Below are 20726 nucleotides of genomic sequence, written 5' to 3' on the forward strand. Positions count from 1 at the left end.
ACATATATTGATGAAGATTGATACCATTATTTTAGATATCATAACGCATTTAGCTTCATTCCAAACTGTTACTTTTCCATCGTCAGTGAGATAAGCTTTGCATGCTAAGATCATTTGATTTGTCATCTGAAAATACAATAAATCTATCAAATTGTTCAAACTAGAGATGAAGACTACAATGTATACAGTACTTTTACAAAAACTGCCGTGACCATTCGCCTCGTATTGAAAAATCGCGAAGTAGCATATATCATGCGTATAGCATACATGAGCGGCGGTAAGTATTCTCCGATTTTTGTTGGATCAAACCTGTACAAGGGCTGAGTAAATTTTTCCAATGCATATAAATATTTCACGTTGTCTTGCGCGAGAATCTGTATGGTTTTAACGTGATCCTCTAGCATTTTCCATTTCTAAAAACAAATGCAAAATATATATTCTCTTGTTCGCATTCCTACGTAATCAATTAATAAAGAATACAATATTTATGTTTAAGTCTACCTTCATATGCTTCGATTTTACTCGCGTTAAAAACTCTATGTGTTTCTGAGCAACGGGAGACTTAATGTGTTCAATTATCGATGAAAATCGAACCAACAGTCGTCTCCAATAAAACAGTTCTACGTTCGGCCCCATTTCTTCAGTCTCCCTACGCAATTGTTGACTCTCTACAACAGCCTGAGAGCATCAATTAACTTAGCAATTAACGCATTCATCGATAACAAAATATAGTTGAATGAGCATCTAGTACAATGGCGCATGTTGCATTTTGTAAAACAATTCTATTGGCACTTGTTGCATGGAAAAGTTCATTTCAGAAAATTTGTAACATATACCTTTCCCCCAGACATTCATTTAATTATTAATTTTACCCTTTCTATACACTTCATCCATTTCCTGACAACGTTTTCTACTCCGTGGATAGCTGATAGATTAGTAGCATTCTTTTCTATATCACCTGGCATTGATAAATACAGATCATATACATGTTGATCAATATCGAACTTCACTGTGCTCCCCAAGTCTATCTTGGTCACTTGATAGAGAACAGATAATTTAATTATACAAAATTAAAGAGAATAACGTCCACCTTTTTGAGTTTAAACAACCTACTGCTCAGAAATTCACAGAAGTCTCTAAAATCGCAGATGAAGTTGTTCTTCACTTTTTCACCTGCCTCATTCTTTGACAATTCACCCCATACTGTGTTAGCAGTGATTGCTGGCAAATTTAATCGTAGAATTAACTCGGATATAGCTGCCAGTGCGCTCTGGGATACAGGATCAACTTCCGCATAGGCATAGAATGTGTCCTAATAAAATATTTAATAAAGATTAAGCTATATCCACACATACTTTACTTTACAGGTTACTTTACAACAGTTCAAAGTTACGGAGAAACATACGTCAATCAAATGTTTAGTCTCGAATTCAACATCTGCCTTCAATCTGTAGACTATTACACATTTCCCAGAGAGTTCTTCGGTGGAACCATCGGTCACACAGCAACGTATCATTTCCCTAATTTCTTCATACTGTGGAATCCACCTTCCGGATTCTATTGCAACATATTTAATCAGTTAAATAAACATAGAACACCAATAAAACCAATCTAACTGTAATAATATCATTTATAATACCGTATGCGGGTGGTTCCATAGACTGACAATGTATAAGTATTGCACGTTTGCCATCCTTAGCGAGGAAGCTATCGAAAACAGCAATGTATTCATCTTTATCAAGAATCCCTTCTTCCAAAACATCCGGATCGACATTCAAAATGAAGGCTACAACTTCCACGAGCTGACGATGCGTTGCTTTCAGCAATCCTTGTCTAGCATGTCGTTGTTCCTTAAATTTGGCCTACAGAAACGCAGCAACATAATATAAACTAAACGAAAAATGTAATTTATAAAGAAAAGATTAATAAGTCCTGTGCACGGCTCACGTACAAGACGATCTTTCAGCGATTCTGTGGGCACAGATTCCAAAGCAACTCTTCTTTTCAATAATTCTTCGATCCGGCGATCGATCGCAGGTTTCGTGTAATCACGACCTGCAAAATATGCAGATACGTGTGCCATTATGCTAAAACATAACTGACAAAAAATCACGTTCGCATTCTATTTATTCAAAGTGAACATCAATGAACGCGAGGAAGTTTGAAGTTTGAACTAGTTTGAAGCAGTGATTGGCTGATTGGCAGTGATGTTATATAGGTGCAAGATTTCACGCGCATGCGCGGCGATTTCAGTCTGACTCTCAGTAAAATAAGATTCTCAATAAAATGGGGTAACTTGAGCACCCCGCAGAATTCTAAAAAATTGATATGATTTGATTCTGAAGAATGGATCTATAACAAGTGTATTTGTGTATATTTTGTAACTCTTAAGACACGTCCCGGAGTCTTTTTGTCCGGTACACATTGTTTCGGTACATTCCCGCCAATATAACTGCCTCAGGGACAGGGCTCTCTTACCTCATCATAGATACGTTACTGTTTTGGCCTCGCATGCGCGTGAAATCTTGCAATTTTATAACATCACTGGTTTGAAGGGGAGAATGCAAACAATTTTTATAGGGTGAGTCAAGAATTGTACACAATAATAAGTAAATACATATATAATTGATATATGTATTTTTCTATTTACGATTGAATAAATGTTACAGGTTTTGAGACGATGCAACAATAATACGTGTTGCATTCTAGCACGTGTTCCGGCGATTTGAAATTTCATTCATAAATTTATCAACGCACTGCGCATGCGAAATAAGGCGGTCTTGCACATGCAGCTGAAGGCTGAAGTGCACGTCAAATTGTAAAGGTTAAGTTAAGACAGACAGCACAAAATAACACTACATTTACAACAAGCAAAGCCGTAATCGAAAGAAAAGTTTCTAAATACTAAATCAATCAAAGTGATACTGATCCTTTCCTTTGATTTCATGTCCCGTTGTGAAGCATACAAAATCGCATTTTTTACATAAATATGTTTTTACAACCCGTCTCAATGCGTAATTGCCTCCCGATGCCTCATTTAAGGTTAATATGTGTTTTAAATCTTTTCTAGCTGATTGTATAAGACTACGTTATTATAATTATAAGGATAATAAATATTGTTGACCCTACACGAAAATAGAACCGAAATAAAATAGATTTGTCAAGTGCCCGACGATTCTATTTATCCCTATTTCACTTCCTTTTTAACAATATTGAACGTATTTATCTTAAAAATTAATAAAGTAAAGAATTGTTTCTTATTTTTATATGTATTATGATTTAAATACTTTCCATATTTATTTAGTTTCTGATTTTTTTTTATTGCAATTAGAACTATCCTATTTAATGAAAGTCAAGAACTTTATCATTTTCAGATAAAGGTGAGCATTTTTTAGTTCACAATTACACTGACCATTTCTGCAACAAATACATTTGGAACATGTACTCTATGAACCAAAGCTGATAATTACATCGTCAAGAAAGTTTTGAACAATTACGCAAATTTATTAAACCTGTAAGAGCATGTGGAATGCATTGAATTACCAGACATCATGTTCAAATTGGAATCATACATAACACCTGTAATTCTTAGTTACGTGGAAAAGTATGTGAAGAATTTTAAACCAGAACAATCTCAGGTATGTTCTTCTATAGCTGTTGCATTTAATTAAACAAGAAAGATATACAATAATTAGCTTTCCTGTGAATGTTACGGTTTCTACGTCTCAGGTTTCTTTATGGGGCGGAGATGCATCATTTCAAAATCTTGATTTACGACTAGAAGTTCTGGAAGAGCAACTTAATCTTCCTTTTGTCTTCGTTAGTGGCCATATACATGAACTACTCATTCATGTTCCTTGGGTAAAAATTACTTCAGAACCAATTGTTATCACAATAAATACAATAGGTAAGAAAAACAATACAAGGTGAAATTATGCTATCAATAAACATATGAAAATCTCTTCCTTTCTTGCAGAGTGCATCTTAAAATTGAAAGATGATACTAAAGTGGAAACCAGCCCTTCGGGACTACAGAAAAGACAAGAAATACCACAGTAAGCAAGACAATTGTCCTTCGATCGTAATTATACTGCGAATTGTTATGCAAAATAAAAATGATCTCTATCAATCGCATAAGAAACAGAAATTAAATTAAAAAATATACTTTATTCATAGTTTTGTTGTAAATGCATAAAATTCGCAGTACAATTATAATTCCGTGCAACAGTGCAATTCAAATATTAATTTCTTCACAGAGAAGAAGCCCCGCCTGGGTACATAAGAAGTATAGTAACAAAAGTTGTAAATAATATAACAATAAATTGTAATAATTTAATTCTCAAGTATGTGGAAGAAGATATTGTTCTTAGCGTAAATGTTCGATTTTTAAGTATGCAGACTGTTGATAATAAATGGGAGCCAGCATTTACTGGTAAGCATTTTATATATCATTAACTGATTACTAGACAATGGATCTTTATGCAAAATAAACATTTTCCACTTGAATTGCAACAAGCTGGAGTGACATAGAAATTTATTTTCTCTCTTAATATGTTCAATAGGTTGAAAATGTTTCATAATATTTTTTAAAATGTATTATGCCTACTCATTCTTGTCATAAATGCATAAAATCCGCTGTCTACTGATTACATATGTTGTAACCATACTTGCTTTCAGATGTTAATGGGTATGAAGTTATGCTTAGGAAAGTCATTACAATTCAAGACCTAACATTATGCTTAGACAAAATGGACGCTTCTGGAAAGATAGAAATATATCAGGTACTTTTATTCTTCAGTAATCTGGGAAGCTTCAAACTTTTTATTAAAGAGCATACAATTCTTTGATTCAGGATCCGGTTCTATACCGATGTTCTGTTATAATACGCTTGATTATAAACTATCATAGCAATACCGCAAGAAGAGCTTCGGTCACACGTCTGGACCTTCATTGCCAGAAAATGGAGTTTAGTATAACGGAACAGCAAATACCAATGCTTTTGAGACTAGCTGCACTGATCATGGTACTGCAGACGAAACAGTTCCCAATAAATAAAGAGAAGTCTTTAATCTCTGCTGAAGAGAGAGAAGACAACATACAAGGTCTCGGAAAGGAACTTTCTGGCTACTGTTTCTTGCAACAGAAGCAGACAATTTTTATTTTGTATACAAATTGGCAGTCTAGTAATTATAACCAAGCTCATTGTTACTGAATGTTATAGACGACATTATTGATCACGTAAGCGGTGTTGCTGACGACACAACAGGCTGGGGTGGATGGGCTTGGAACATGGTATCATCTGTGCTACCAATTGACTGGGACAATGACTGGTCCACGGAACAGCAAATGGCTTACTCTGGACACACTATTCATCTTGGTGTATACATACAGGATGCCACCTTGACTTTTAAAGTACAGACTTCAGTGATACTCGAGGATAATTTAAATATTAAATATTATAAAACCGTGTAACGAGAAAATAATCTTTTTAGACGGTAGAAAATATTAAGGAACATTTATTTTATAAGTCACGGAAGCTCAGGTATAAATCATTTCTGACCCTAAGACTGAACGGTGTGGTGGTAGACACGTTACTTCAAGGAATTGCTATGACCACTTTTCAAATTGGAATGGGTTGTATACGTATATATCCCAGGGGAACTTGTAAATGTGGATATTTGGAAGTAGTTGATGGAGCACAAGTAATATTCTCTAAAAATTATTTTATTATTTTATTTATTGAACACTATGTCTAACTTGACAAATTCTCTGTAGCCACCCCTGTATTTGGTAGCAGGGAAGTTGAATACTGATTACTTGAGAGATTCATTGTTCGACGATGATTCTGTAGAGAATAAAGGGAAGAAGAGAGACTACAAGCAAGGGATTTATTATCATCTGAACACTGTTTCAGGTAGTCATAGTTTAATGTACTGTTTCATTATTGGCTTCATTGTGAATAGACTGTGAAAATATGTATATAATTTTGTATTTCAATGAACTTCTAGAGGAAAGATTAATAGAACGGTGTCCAGCATTCGCTATGGATTATGTGCACTGCATTGAGCTACCGGACGACATCACCCCCGAGAAACTAGCAGAATTTGGGTCTAATTTTGAATATAGGTACCTCTGAGTAATTTCAAAACTTTTCAGGAGAAGTAAAGATACAAAAATTAAATGTATACATTTTTATAGTAACTTTCACGAGCGCAGAGTTATGAGATACATTATAGGCGATTTAACTATCCGATTATGTTCTGGCGTTTTTCATCGCATTGAAACGATAAAACAAGCTGCCGCAAATTACGATTACAACCCGTATCTCGTTTCAAAGCCAGGTATTTTTTTTTATACTTATTATTCATATGCAAATATAATATTCTCGCTCTAATAGTAGATTATTATCGATAGACCCATTGGTGGACGAGCTTCCACCAGTTACCCTAGAAGAGTATGAATCTTTACGAGACAACGTCTCCATGGTTGAAACAAAGGTAATGATAGCGAAGGCGTCTCTTCAATTACAATTGGCCGATCATTCAATAACCGGATTACCACGACAAAGAAAAATAGTTGAAAATAGAGTATGTATTAGATCATATATCGAAGATCCGCAGTCTAATTATGTATTATTCACGTGTGAAATTAATTCGTTCGTTGCTGACTCTTTTATTCTTTTGTTAGACGACACCGCTAACGCCTGCTCTTACAGACGATCCTTTCGTGAGCATCGAATGCGACGAAGTAATATTAACTATGCTGCAGCCGTTGTATCCGTTTAGGCTCGCTGCATGTGCATCGAAACAGACTGACGTCTCCACAGAAATGTTCGATCAGTGCCATAAAGTTATTACGCTTCAGGTAATAAAAGAAAAGAGAAATATCGTACATGTACAGAATATTATGGATGCTCTGCTTAATTAGGTGAACGGAGCAAGAAGTCAACTTTATTTAACGAAGAGTTGCCATACATCGATAATAATGCCTTATTCAGTCGAATGCAAAGCAAAGCAATTATTATACCCTCAGTATTGGAGAAACGTTGATCTGATACATGAAACATACTCTGTGCATATAGACAGTATTACGATCACTGGAACGAAAGCAAAATTAATGATTGCTCTATCTATATTGACTTCTATTTACGATCCAACTGATACAACAAATCCTATTGTATGCTCTTCGTTGTTCAACGATGCTTGTCAAGAAATAGGTATATATAATAAAAGTGCATGGATAGTCATGAATAAAATTTAATAAAGCAGATTCAAGATCAATGATTTATTTCAGATCCAGTGTACCTGGAGTTGTTATTGGAAAGTGTGAACTGCAAACAATTTTCGTCCTTGGTCACAGTTTCCAATGAGATAAGCGTTAACTCAATGAAAATGTTTGCTCTAAATGAGTCTCAGCAGGCCTTCATTTTCTCGGGTCCAGAAAGTAATATTCATGAGTTAGTATGGAATAGTATAGATCATAAATAGACTTCAGATTTTATGCATTTATGCATGAAGTATATAATAAATAATAATTTTAGCGAAGCAGAAAGTAAATTGCTGTTAACGGCTGTGATACAGTTCCCAAAGGATGTCGAGAAACAAACGCATCCACCGCTTCTATCGCTACAAATGGCAGATATCAGAGCCTCTCTTGACCCATTGTTATTTAAATGGCTAGAGTATCGTGTATCGTATTATAATTTAGGTACCTTGTGCACCACAAAGGCTGAAACGCAACAGCATTTCGAAGGTGCATCCTCTGACACAGGCACCAAGAAAAAGACATTCCCGAGTTTGCACGAGAGCGTGCATAGTTCTTCCGATAAGGAGAAGAGAAAGTCAGTCGTAACGACTGAGAAATCAAAGACTGTACAGAATGATGATACTAAGAGGAAGCACGATTCCAAAGCTGATAGCGAGAGACAGGTATATTCTTCATATGTTCGTACAATTTTGGATATATTAATACTTTCGCTACTACCGTCACACATATATAACGTAAAGTAATTTAAAATAGTCACTTTTAGTGCTGCATAAACCTAGCGTTAACCCTTAGCACTCGAATGGTGACTCTAAGGCACCACTAAAATTTACTGTACCATTATTAAATATGACGATATCTAATCAATTACTAAACATTTAGGTATTGTATGAGGTATTAGGCCTCGTACAGACTAGAACATTTCGAAGAACAGCGCCGCGAACCGCGCATTTCGACGAACGGCGATCGGAACGGATTTGTGCTATTTCCAGATTTTCTTGCGAACAACTATGGGAGCTGCAGCGGCGTATACTACACAAAGAAATACAGAAAATGTTGGCAGTTTATTGAGTGAATTAAAGTTTCAAAGTGAAATGTTCAGGTCTGTACGAAGCATTAAAGACATGAGATTCGAGATTAAATGACTTGAATTTTTGGAGATGTTGCAACATGATGAATTCTCGTCTTTATATTATATGTACGAGGCCTTATGCCAATATCATATCCACAAAATTTTTAAAATTATAGGGAATGAAAATATCCTAGGTCGGAAGAAATGTTTAATTTTCGAAATAAAATAGCTCCGAGTGCAAAGAGTTAATAAACGATTTGAACATTGAATGTATACAGCGAAGCAGATGGTGGTGGAGAATGTATTAAAACATTTTTTTAGTAGCCTCGGTATGGAATTATTAATTATAAAGAAGTAATGTATGGTAGAACTTACAGAATTTGGGAATATTGGCCAGATTAGCAGAACTGTATCCATGGTGGTGTGGACTTGTGCTAAGTGGGTGTGTTGGACATATTGTTATATACATACCATCGAGTACAATGAGTGGTATTGGTGCATTTGGTAGGTTGATACCTTGAATCAACAATACATTTATTTTTAACAGCATACAGTATACTTGAAAATGTTTCAGGCATCGAAGAGGCAAAAGATAGAGCGCTGAATGCCGATCATAACTTACAAATGTTGATAGTAAAATTACCCACTCTTATCGTTCATTCTTCTAACATCAGCATCGAGATGCTGACACCACATCTTCAAGTGTTACCAGTTAAACTACCAAAATCTATGTGGACAAACAGTAAGTTACCAAAGAGCAGAAGATACTTATATATATATATACTGTATTAAAATTCATATTGCAATGCCTTCCAGAACTGGAAAGTTTCCCATGGACGTTGAGTCTTGTCGAATTCCATTGTTACATGTTGCAACAACACACGCAAAAGAATTTCATTAAAAAGGTATCGTTGAACGCTACAGTTGCTCTCACAACTAAATTTACAACACTTCCAGCTGGAGGAAGTGCATTGTCTTCTTTAGGCGTCTGTGTTCACATAGACAATTCCCCCATCATAATTTCAGTCTCCGAGGAACAGGTATTACAGTGAAAATATTTTTGTAACATATTAAACAATATTCAAGGAACAATTGTATAATTTTTTGCTGCAGATAGTTTTCATGAACAAAATCATTTCGAGTATCTTGGTCGTACTTCGAATATCAGATGCCACTGACAAAAGCGTTGTACCTAGCACTCTGATGAATACTGAAACACAAGTGGTTCTTCCTATCATTCCACAAACTCCTTCAACACCAACGCAATTGCTATACCCTGAAGACGCAACAACAAATTCGACTGTTTCTACATCAAAGGACGATATCACGCAAGGTGCATTTACGCATTTATGATAAAAAGTGGATAGATCAAATGCAAACAGTAAAGACATTTAAAGAATTTAAGAACACCTTCTTCCAACTCCTTAAAATTATTAAGAAGTGAACTATACCTGTGCAATTAGTCCAAACAACTTTTATTTTGCATAACAATCTGCAGTCTGCTTACAACTGTATTAACACTATATATGAAATTTATTCTTTCCAGAATCTGATGAACTGGTCTTAACTGCATGGATTCAGTGGACTATAACAAAGATTGCATTCAAGCTGTACGTGACGGAGACAGAAAGTACATCTTCGTTGAAATTGGTCCTCGAATTGGAAGACATAATCACCTCGTTAGATCTGCAACCAGTTTACTTTAAATTAAAGAGCAAAATTACTACGGCTACTATATTTCATTACACCAGGTATACAACTACATTAGTGAATGATAGGTGATAAATAGGTCATCAAATTGTCTTCTCATCAATTTCACGAAATGTAGCACACTAGTCATTCATTCGTTTATGGAATTGCGCTTTGAGAGACACTGGAGATATTTTTTTTAGAGCCCCGAATTCTCCAACTTGGGACATCGGTGAGTATGTAGGTGCAATACTCTGTGGCAGGGAGGACAGTTTAGAAAAAGGTGATGACTCTGGATTTTTGAGTTTCACTTTGACCAGAGCGAAGTCTGGGAACGTCCACACCCGATGGGGCACCAACAAACGCTATAGAACTCAGAAGGTACTTGAATTAGTTCCCATAAGAGATGCACCACTCTTCAAGTGACTAATTACAATTTTAGAAAGACATAACGGAGGATCCGTTATCCTCGAATGTTTATATCTCCGAAGTAGTTGTAAAAATGCAAATGGTGGACATCATTTTGCCACTTACTACAGTTAGCAAGTATATACAGCTGTTAAAACCGTTCACCTGCGTATATCAAACCATTGAGAGAGATTGTGGCGAAACCTTCGAGCAAACCGCAACAACAGGCTTTAGTATTATCAATCTTGACAACGAATTTTTGCCATTGATATACTTGGACTTCAAGGGGCTTAGGCTGATGCTACCAGCCTCGAACATAATCAAACTGAAGCCGCAGCATGATCTGTTAATGCTCCAGGTAGTAATATCTTAAAATTTGAATATTTTTTAAATAATATATACCTTTTTAATAATGACTCCTCAAAAGAATTAAGGGATCACTTGCGCGAACCCGAAAAATTGGTCCCACTTTACGTGATCATAACTTCGTCAAAAATTGCCATATCATAAATTGCCAATGGAAATCGATTTCTTGCAAAATCCTGAGGTCGTAGACAAATTTTGAGACCAGATTTCAAATCAGCGTGAACAAATCTACGAGATACATATAGCATGATAAAAAAAAATTTTTCGGCGCATGGTACTGGAGAAACCACATTTTCTTGAAATTCTACATGTTTAACGAATTTTCTCAAAAACGTTAAAAAACGTTCGTACCATAATCTCCCTGTTTTTCCCATATTCTACAAAGTTTCAGCTTTAATTTTTAAAAAATTTCATCGCTCTACCTCATTTCTACCGAAAGTTCTTTGATTTTGAATCGAGTTTGGTCCGAATTTTCCACTGTGGGTCGGTGCGGCGGTAGCGTATTCAGAGATGTCAGGCAGCCGCTGTACATGGCGAGCTAATTTCTGCGAAGCACTAACTTCAAACACAGATGCCATAGGTAAAAAATTGTCGCAGCGAGTTAATGGCGTACTCAATCGAATCGGCAGAATCTCTGATCCAATGTGACGTTCGGATCATGGTATTACGATCATTTCTCACCGAGATATAGCGAGTTAAAGGAAAAATGGAAATTATGCATTTTTTAAGCATATTTTCAGAAACACCTGGTATATCGAAATGTTAATGAAATTGGAAAAACGAAAGGAGTGCTCTGAAGAGAAAGAAACGCTCTTTCTATTGCTTTTTTGCACAAGATTCTACGATAATTTTTTCGCATTCTGGAGCCAGTTAAAGTTAAAAAGCATATTTACTTCAATGTTGAATAACTCGAATAAAAAAAATCGCACAATATTCAACAACCACACAATTTACACAGGAATGATAGCCCTTCTAAATGATATTAACGCGATTTATCAAAACAATTTGTTGCTCCCCGTGTGATGTTCCAAAGTTGCACAAAATTTTTGTTAACCGTCAATGTTGTCTTCATGTCGCTATAACTTTGTAAAAAACCAACATAGCAACAATTAGAAACAGAGCAGCGGAAACTAGAGGTTTCAGGCTTTCAAACAATTGTTTAACGATATCGATACGGCAATTTTTGACGGAGTTATGATCACGTAAAGTGGGACTAATTTTTCGGGTTCGCACAAGTCATCGCTTAATTCTTTTGAGGAGTGTATATTTGCAGTCTCAATAATCGTAAATTAAAGATATTAGAACGCGTCCCGTAGACGTAGTGTTAAAGATCAAATATTCTTTTAATTTTTACAGTTGGATGGAATTCGCATCACTCCACACGCGGAGAATCCGATTTGCAGAACGCCTTTGCGAATGGACATATATCAGCTTGCGGCTCAGGCGAATATTTTAAGTATACCTGGCTCGATTGTAGAGGATCGGCAATACCAGATTAATATAAAGGGCATCTGTGCTCATACAACCACCTGGAAAAATTATCAAATGAGTATAAACAAGAAAATGTCCCAGTCCTATCTTTACACGATGAACGAAAATCCTGCGTTAGAGTGGAACAAACTGGGACATGGAAGCAGTTTAGAACAACAATTTTCAACACTACCCTTAGTATCAAAGTTTGATTTGTGCTTGATCATTGCACCGCCGGTATTCTTCAAACCGGATGTACTAGTCTGTGGCAGTGCAGTTGAAGTTAACTGCATCACGGACATCGAAGTGACCATAAATTTAGACCAAATTCAGCTGATTTCCATACTAAATAATGAATTAAATAATTTGTTAATGGGAAACTTTAAACTGCGTAAAACTCTGACTGTGACTAATAACATGTCTCAGAAAATTTCAACTGTGGGAGGTATTAAGCAAATTGCTTGGACGAAACAGTCCTCCGACGATGTAGATGTTGATTTTACTAAAGACAGTGGAATAGACTTCGAAACATCAAGCGTGAATTCAACAATTGTTGGTAAACCACAGCTCCCAGGGACTCCTGTACTATTACCATTCGAATTTTTGGTAAATTGTGGTAAAATAACACTGGTGCTTTATGATATTCAAAAAGCCAGTTCAGAGTATCAGGTCGACATAAATGAAATCGAAGAAGACGATGGTGAAAGTCAGAAGCGACCATTGTTCTACGTCATGGTCAATCAGCCGAATATTTATTTCTCACGGCAACACCCATCGGAGAAAATACAGATATCCTGTTTTGACATGACTATGGCGTTAGGAGAAAAGGAGTATGAATTAAATTCAATACCGACGGAGAAAGATTTCACGATGTTCATGATCGAAACGAAAAATGGCGATTTACATCCTGACACAGGCATTCCACCATCGTTTGTGACAATGAAGTATGAGAAAACAATAGGAAAAAATCCACAGTTTTCTGTAGACATGGGTAGACCGACAAAAGTTTATTTCTCTTTGTCGAGGCTGAATCAGATACATGTTATGCAAAATAAGATACTACCGTATTTTATAAATCAGTATGAAACAGCATGGACAGATCAGTTCGATGATGTAAAAACAATATCACCGGTGAAACCAAGGAAATTAAATTGGCCTGATTTGAGCGTGAGCACCAAGCAGGTTGTACTGTCCTTGAAAACAGATTCCGGCGCTGAGATAATAATCAGTTTAGCTTCATTGTCTGGGAGCATCACGTCTCTCCTTCGGCCTGATAGAATATACTCTAATACGTCCATAGATTCGTTCATTGTATCAGCAATTCTTAACAAGAATATCAAAGTACTGTTGAATCCATGGTGTTGCAACATTACCGTCTGTTTGCTCTGGGAGTCATGGCAGCACGCTGACTCCATTCCCCAGATACAAGTACAAGCGGACAGTGACAGTCTTTACTTAGATTTCGGGCCGGAACAGATAAAAATCATAAAGAATGTTATAGAAGATTGTCTGTTGTTGTTGAACGAATTAACAAAGACTTCTTCAGAGGGCACGAGTAGCGATAAACAAATTGTACTGTCTACTGAACAGCATTATAAGGATGATCTCAAAGCAGGCGCATTCCAGTTTGTCAATGGCAATGCTGATGAACTACCATTCTCGTACCAAGTAAGTTTGTCGACGCAAATATTACCATTAGTAGACTGCAGATCTTTATGCATTTATGAAGAAATTGGTTGGGTAAAACATTAAAGTTATTATAATTAAAACATTATAATTATTAAAACATTAAACAGTAAAGAATTGGAGAAAAATTTAAGAATATTGTAATGTCGTTTTTAATGTAACAAAGTTATTAAGGGATGAAATCAATTTTTATTTTATCCCTACTCCCTACACAATCAATGTAGAACATTTTTATTTTGCATAAAGATCCGCAGTCTAATAATTAGATTGCGAATTTGAAAATAAACATTTTCTGGATCAACTATGTTGGCATGAACGGAGCGTCTAACGTATTGTTAATCGCAGGTTGTATTTTTCGCCTATCCCCAACAATCAATGGCTTGGAGATACCCACAGCCGAGAACGCTGACTAGAATCCATGTGTCGCCAGTCCCATTTGAAGTTAGTACAATAAATATATTATAATTAAAAATTAAAATAACACTGTCCAACACCAATTTTGTGAACCTTACTGTTTTATATTAAAAAGTAATCTTTCCTTTTAGACTCTGGATTCCGACAGCGGTTACATCGACAAGGTGCCCTGCGTTCTCGAATACTGGAGCGACTGTCACATGTCCTACCAACGCTACGTTGACTTCTACCTATCAGAGACAGATTCGTACCGTTTAGAACTGCCAGAGAAGGCCCCAGCCCGAGCAGTGGCGTGCATATGGCGAGTAGTGTTACTGTCAAGCAACAACAAACTACTGTCCAAAACAATAATCTCTGCGCGCGTTCTTGCTGCCTGTTTACGCATCGATTCCTACTTCAATTCCTCCATCATACCTAACATACAAGCCGCTTTGAACATCGGCGCTGTACACGTATCAATGTACAATCATGTGAACTCAAATATGTACAGTAATTTGCAGCCACCATTGAAAAATTACACCTTGAAAGGCACCATGCCTGAAACCCAATGTTTCATGACGTTGGAGCACAAGGAAGCCATTTTGGTACTGAACAGGTGGATAGATGGCTCAACGTTGATCGATGTCAGCGGTACATTCAGCGTGCACATTTTAGATTATGCTCATTTGACTATGCAAGAGATGTTGGATCCCTTGGAAGCCAGATTCCAACTATCATTGTCAGACAAAACAGATATATCGTTAACATGCAGTCCATTCTCGCTGAAACTGGGACCGACGATAGCACATACGCTCGCAGTCTCGGCGCATCTGTGGTTCGCATTCCTGGAAGAAGAGAACAGGAACATGATCCTTTTTACTCGTTACGTGGTAGCGAACGACACTAATTTCCCTATCCTCTTCGGTCAAAGCGGAACCGGGGACAACACTCTACTTGAAAGCAGACAGTGCACTTTCTACTCGTGGAAGAACTTTGGCAACAAGACGATAAGGATAGCGATAGAGGAAAATATCTGGCTGTGGAGCAAACCGTTCTCCGTAGCCACCGACGGTGTCCAAGCTATTGAGTTCCACAATTCCTTAACCAAAGCAGCTACTTTCGTCAGCGTGACGTCTCTCTCTGCTACTCAGAAATTAGTCACCTTCTCTGGCCAATTAGTAATCTCTAATCAATTGGTCGATAACTTCGAGATGAAATTGGTCAAGTACGAAGCCGACATTGGCTCAAAAGTGACCGTATTAAAAGACGTACACCCTGTTCCTGGTAAAAGCAGTCCACCGTCGGTCATTCTCGACGGAAATAAGAAAATGGCTATACGATTACGCTTCACCACCATGCCCAACTTGTCCTGGACAGGGGACATCCCTCTCCAGCCAAATGCTAAATGGGGCCAGCCCTGGCTAGTCAAAGTACCCTTACAGGAACGCGGACAGTTCCTAAGTATCTGGGTACGAGTGGTCACTCAGGTGATCCAAGACAAAACCAAGATTCTAGCCGTGCTCAGTCCACTGTACATGATCAGATCGCATTTACCAGTCCCGGCCAGAGTGCAGATGGACACGCCTTCGTTGAAGATCTCGCTGAGTACCATGGTGAACGGCCGTGGCGAGCGGCAACAATTGTACTGCCCTGGGACCTTCGAGCATTTCCATCAACTAACATTCCAACTAGAATCTGGTGTATCCACCTCGAATCCCTATGTCCCACTGTCTTATAGCTCCGTCGACCAACGGAAATTCTTCCGAAGACCGGATATCGAAGATATAGATGGTATTATAAAAGATCTAGATAGCAGAAGGGAAGAAGAAGAATGGCCCTTCCAAGGAGACATGACGGAAGAATGGCTGTCCGCTGAACAACCTCAGACACACGTCCAAGTCAAATATCAGGACGCAGGTCTGGTTTCCAGTACTTTGTTGCTGGAGCTTCAACCGTGGTGTTTCATGCTAAATTCCATGGGCTGTCACCTGTCTCTTGTATCAGAGGATACAGAGCTGTGTCAGATACCTCATTATAGTATTGTGACTCCTCCTAAGCTGGAGGGTACGTTTCATTTATGCGTTGGAGTCGGTGATACGTTTTACACATCCCAAGCTCTCCAACTGGCTCGTCCTGATTGGAGTCAAAGCTTCTATATGCCAAGGATCGGGGGGTTGATTCCGGTCGATGGGAACATCAAAACGTGCGTGGATTGTTGCTCCAGCGTGTCTATTATGAGCATCAACTCGAGCATGCATGAGGACATGCGTCTGATTCGCGTAACAAGTAGTCATGTCATCAGTAACTTAACTTCTCAAGAGTTGTGCATTGCAACATTGGCAGTGCACGAAGAGGAGACTGGTCTGGATTTGCCTAACGATCTCACTTTGTACAGTCTCAATATCTCACCTGCCGAGGATCAGAAACAGGGTATACCTATTACACAATGGTACACGTTGTACATGGAGGACATCATGGAACCCCTCGTGCTTTATATATCATTGAGCTTAGGGCACAAGTGGTCTTGTCCTGTGAGAGTCGACCAAGGCATGAGTCGCAAATGTGTTGCCATCCCGAATGGCTCTGCGACTATGCCAGTAGTTATCACGACTCAGGAAGACAAGGGGACGACGTACATAATGATCCACGTTGATTATCATCCTCAGCTGTTGATCGAAAACACTTGTGCTTTTAAAATTCTACTGGGTCAATCGAATGAAACTGGAGAAACAATACTCTCGGACACTGCTCACTTTACATGGACCTGCGAGATAGACAGTGGCGCATCCTGTCACTATTCTATTCCATCGGTCAGTAACAGATTGCCTGATGCACCAGTCTCAACTGCGTCCAATGTACTATTGTTCTCTGCAGTGACGAATCATGGCGATCAAATAGCAGAGAACAAGGAATTACGGTGGTCGAGAGGTATAAATCTATCCTCGATATCAAGCGTACTGGTAGATCAGTATGTGAGATTGCCATTTTATGGGGATGTGAAGCTGATCATGCAAAACCGTTGTTACACTATGTACATTAGTATTGTACCAATCTCGCAGGAGGAGGTGTCTGCGAGGGACATTAGAAGTCGTCTTCTGCGTAAAGAAGTTGATATCAAAGAAGTTGAAGTTCTACACACCAAATATACTGACACGACAGAGGATGATAAATTGATAAACGTGCAGAGCTCCGATAGCTCTACGTCGGTGACAACGTTTTTCTCTGCTCAGGACGAAACCTTGAACACAGAAGCTGCGCCGCAAATAAATTTGCAACAGTCGATTACAAGTTTGGATAATAGTAAAAACAGCGATGATGCGAAGGTCACAGAAGAGAGTGCGTCCAAAGAAGGATCTGCCACTGTATGTCTTCGCGGAATTACTATCATCATCATGCACGACATGAATGAAAATGCACAGAGGATCGAAGTCGCCAGTTTGTCCATGACTGATATTATAGTTACTGTTGCTGTGAGATCCAGAATGGTCAATTTGAGTGCTTTCATCGGCGACTTGCAATTAGATAATCAGATGTTCGATCAAGGAGGTTTCGATTTCCCTGTGGTATTAATTAGTCAGAGTCCTCTTGTTACGAAAGGGGTGGGGTATTACACGCAGAATTGTTTGCTGAATAAAATAGAACAAATCAGGGAGAATTCTCTGATAACTGTTGATTATGTCATGGAGATTCAGGGACATATTAGAGGTAGGTAATATTTAGCGGATTTTATGCATTTACGAAGTTCTCGAAATTGTACTAATTTATATTTATTAATTTCAGCGTTAAAGGAACTTTATTTGAAGATCGCACCCATTAGTGCCTACATCGAAGACACATACATAACACAGTTATTGAATTATGCATCTTCAATGGTCCCCCCTAGATTTTTCATACCGGACGATGGAAAGAAGATGAGGCCACTGGTTGCAACCACTGGAGTCTGCATGTCCGATTACATAATCGTCGATGCAAAAATACTGAGCGATCCTTTGAGGCTGCAGAATTTCAAAATCGAACCTCTGTCGATCCTCCTGAGTGTACACACTTCTGTGCGATTATACGTAGCTTTGGATCATTCACCCTTGTACTTTGGTACTTTTGAGAAGAAAAATGTTTTAACCACACCGTATAGACTCGGCAATGCACTTACGATGCATTACTTGTCTGGAGCTATATTTGGAGCAGGTGCATACATTGCTTGCTATCTACTTGCACTATCAATACGATACTTATTCGTTTAAAATCGTAAAAATTTCAGGATGGATGGTTGGATCTTTGGAAATACTTGGTTCACCTGGAAGTTTAGCGCAAGCTCTCGGTTCGGGGCTCAGAGACTTTATATCTCTTCCGTTCCAAGGCTTGCTACAAGGGCCATGGGGTTTCATTGTGGGAATAACGCATGGTTCAGCTAGCTTGATGAGACACGTTACCGCGGGTAATTTCTTTCATTCATACTATGGCGTTTTGTTAATAATCTTAAGGAGTTTTTACATCCTTTAAATGTCTTTACTATTTTGCATTTAAAAATTCGAACAGGTACCCTGAATTCTGTGACGAAGCTGGCATCCAGTGTAGCACGAAATCTGGATCGTCTAACCCTGGATGAAGAGCATTTGCAAAGGCAAGAAGAATCTAGAAGGATGAGGCCTCAAGGCATGGCTCAAGGACTCTACCAAGGCCTAACTGGATTAGGCATGAGTGTCCTGGGTATGTCATCAAATAGGCTGCGGAGCTGTATGCGAAATACAAATTTTGTGCATCTCTTAGTAATTTCAATAACTTATGGATACTATAATCGAATTCTTAGACGCTTCGAATGTTTCCACTATTTTGTGCTTTACTTACTCATTTTTGCGAAAACCAACAACTTTCGTTTCAATTTCAATTATTTAGGCGCAGTTGCTGGTCTTGCTCATCATCCTCTGCAACAAGTTCTATCGGGTGAAATAACAACTAAAAGTCTCGTGACCGGTGTTGGTCTGGGACTAGTTGGAGTAGTCACAAAACCTCTGAGTGGAGCTGCAGAGTTAGTTGCTCTGACAGGTCAGGGGCTACTTCAGGGTGCAGGCTGGAATTCTTTGCCCTCTGTAAATAGTCGATAATTTATACTGTTTCTAAGCATTATTGGCAAGATGGGATAATACTAGATTTTCCTTCACAGCCTCGACAACGACCAGTGGTTCAATATACAACGGGAAATAATAATACATCCATTAGATATGCTTGGTGGTTGTTACCTCTGCTGGAGCACAATCATGGCAATATTCTACACGTTACCAATGCGGACTATGTGATCCAACAAGGCAGCAATCGTGCTGTTACCTTGGTTCTAACAAGGCATGCACTGTTACTGGTTAACACGGTCGAAGACACTGTGGAAAGGATACTTTTGTTGAAAGAGTTAACGAGTGCCGATCATCATCTTGATTCTACTATAAGCTTGTACTGTGTTCCCGAAACGACACAGAACAATAGGCCTGTGTCACCTACTCCATACGAGGTATGACGTACAAGGTGGTAAGCTTACCATACTATGTATTGTCAAATGTTATTATTATTAATAAAATATTTTACAGATGGATCAAGAAATGAGAGCACGCGTAGCAGAATACGTGAGAACCAGCAGCACTGGTTTAGCCAGTGTTTCAACGAACAGTGATGGTCAGTCCGACATTTTTGAGAATGTTACCCCTCATTCTGACCGTACTTTGACCTTCTACGTTTCCCCTGATTCGCGAAATTATTTATTATCATTGTTCAACATCGCTAAACGGCAAAGTCAAGGCAGCGGATTCAGAGTATTATGAAGAATAGATAGAACGTACTATATTATTTTTATCAGACCACGGACAGAGTGGATAAATTACATTTTTGAGGAATGGAAAGTGATAAGTCAGTATTACGCTTCAGGATTAAAAATTCTTTGCTAACTGCAATACGTGAAAAACACGTATCAAGACTACACGAGATCCATATTTGTACATACATATCCGCCATGATATTTGTGATTTTATTTTCGATGAATATTCTGATATGTTGCAATTCATGGGATTAACGACAATATACGCAATTCGGGGCTCGTTCGTATAGAGGAAATGATTTTGCAATATTTATAGAAAAATGATTGTAAAGTAAAAAAAATTCCCCATGCCTTTTATCGACTAAGCTACAATAATAATATAATGTACATATCCTCGAACAATCGCATTGTCTTTATATAAATCGAAACGCTACGAATATGATTCTGTAATCTGGTTTCAAGCAATTTTGTGCATATTTTTCATATATGTGATTATAAATATTTGCAACATGCGATTTGTTGGTAACAGGGAAATTTTTGTGACTTGAAAATATAATGTAACATTATCCGATTGTTATG

General features: G+C 37.9%; 2 protein-coding genes across 3 annotated transcripts in view; one reads left to right on the plus strand and one right to left on the minus strand.

Moving 5' to 3' along the window:
- Kl-3 (dynein heavy chain 8, axonemal kl-3) overlaps window positions 1-2825 on the minus strand; it is a 20726-nt gene extending 17901 nt beyond the window's left edge. The window contains exons 1-8 of the mRNA XM_076439105.1: window positions 1952-2825; window positions 1640-1862; window positions 1406-1557; window positions 1114-1312; window positions 873-1036; window positions 502-678; window positions 192-413; window positions 25-126 (exon numbers count right to left, since the gene is read on the minus strand). Coding sequence (XP_076295220.1) covers window positions 25-126; window positions 192-413; window positions 502-678; window positions 873-1036; window positions 1114-1312; window positions 1406-1557; window positions 1640-1862; window positions 1952-2083 — 1371 coding nt within the window. The 5' untranslated portion in view covers window positions 2084-2825. The remainder of the gene's footprint in view (window positions 1-24; window positions 127-191; window positions 414-501; window positions 679-872; window positions 1037-1113; window positions 1313-1405; window positions 1558-1639; window positions 1863-1951) is intronic.
- Vps13b (vacuolar protein sorting 13B) lies at window positions 2708-20628 on the plus strand. Of its 2 annotated transcripts, none has more exons than XM_076439103.1 (33): window positions 2708-3042; window positions 3375-3638; window positions 3730-3907; window positions 3977-4055; window positions 4257-4432; window positions 4678-4781; window positions 4853-5102; window positions 5222-5412; window positions 5493-5702; window positions 5776-5914; window positions 6009-6126; window positions 6199-6341; window positions 6415-6587; window positions 6688-6864; window positions 6928-7216; window positions 7294-7456; window positions 7541-7928; window positions 8704-8839; window positions 8910-9077; window positions 9152-9375; window positions 9449-9668; window positions 9882-10086; window positions 10228-10405; window positions 10467-10790; window positions 12155-13936; window positions 14300-14395; window positions 14500-18052; window positions 18128-18532; window positions 18606-18782; window positions 18884-19054; window positions 19241-19434; window positions 19509-19847; window positions 19924-20628. In XM_076439103.1, the coding sequence occupies exons 2-33, from the start codon at window positions 3552-3554 to the stop codon at window positions 20152-20154; spliced, it is 11268 nt and encodes a 3755-aa protein (XP_076295218.1). In that variant the 5' UTR covers window positions 2708-3042; window positions 3375-3551; the 3' UTR covers window positions 20155-20628. The 2 variants fall into 2 exon arrangements, with proteins under 2 accessions (XP_076295218.1, XP_076295219.1); XM_076439104.1 differs by having other exon boundaries at window positions 2732-3042; window positions 8713-8839.
- The last annotated feature ends 98 nt before the right edge of the window (window positions 20629-20726 follow it).

Source organism: Lasioglossum baleicum, chromosome 15 (genome assembly GCF_051020765.1).
Source record: "Lasioglossum baleicum chromosome 15, iyLasBale1, whole genome shotgun sequence".
Lineage (NCBI taxonomy): Eukaryota > Metazoa > Arthropoda > Insecta > Hymenoptera > Halictidae > Lasioglossum > Lasioglossum baleicum.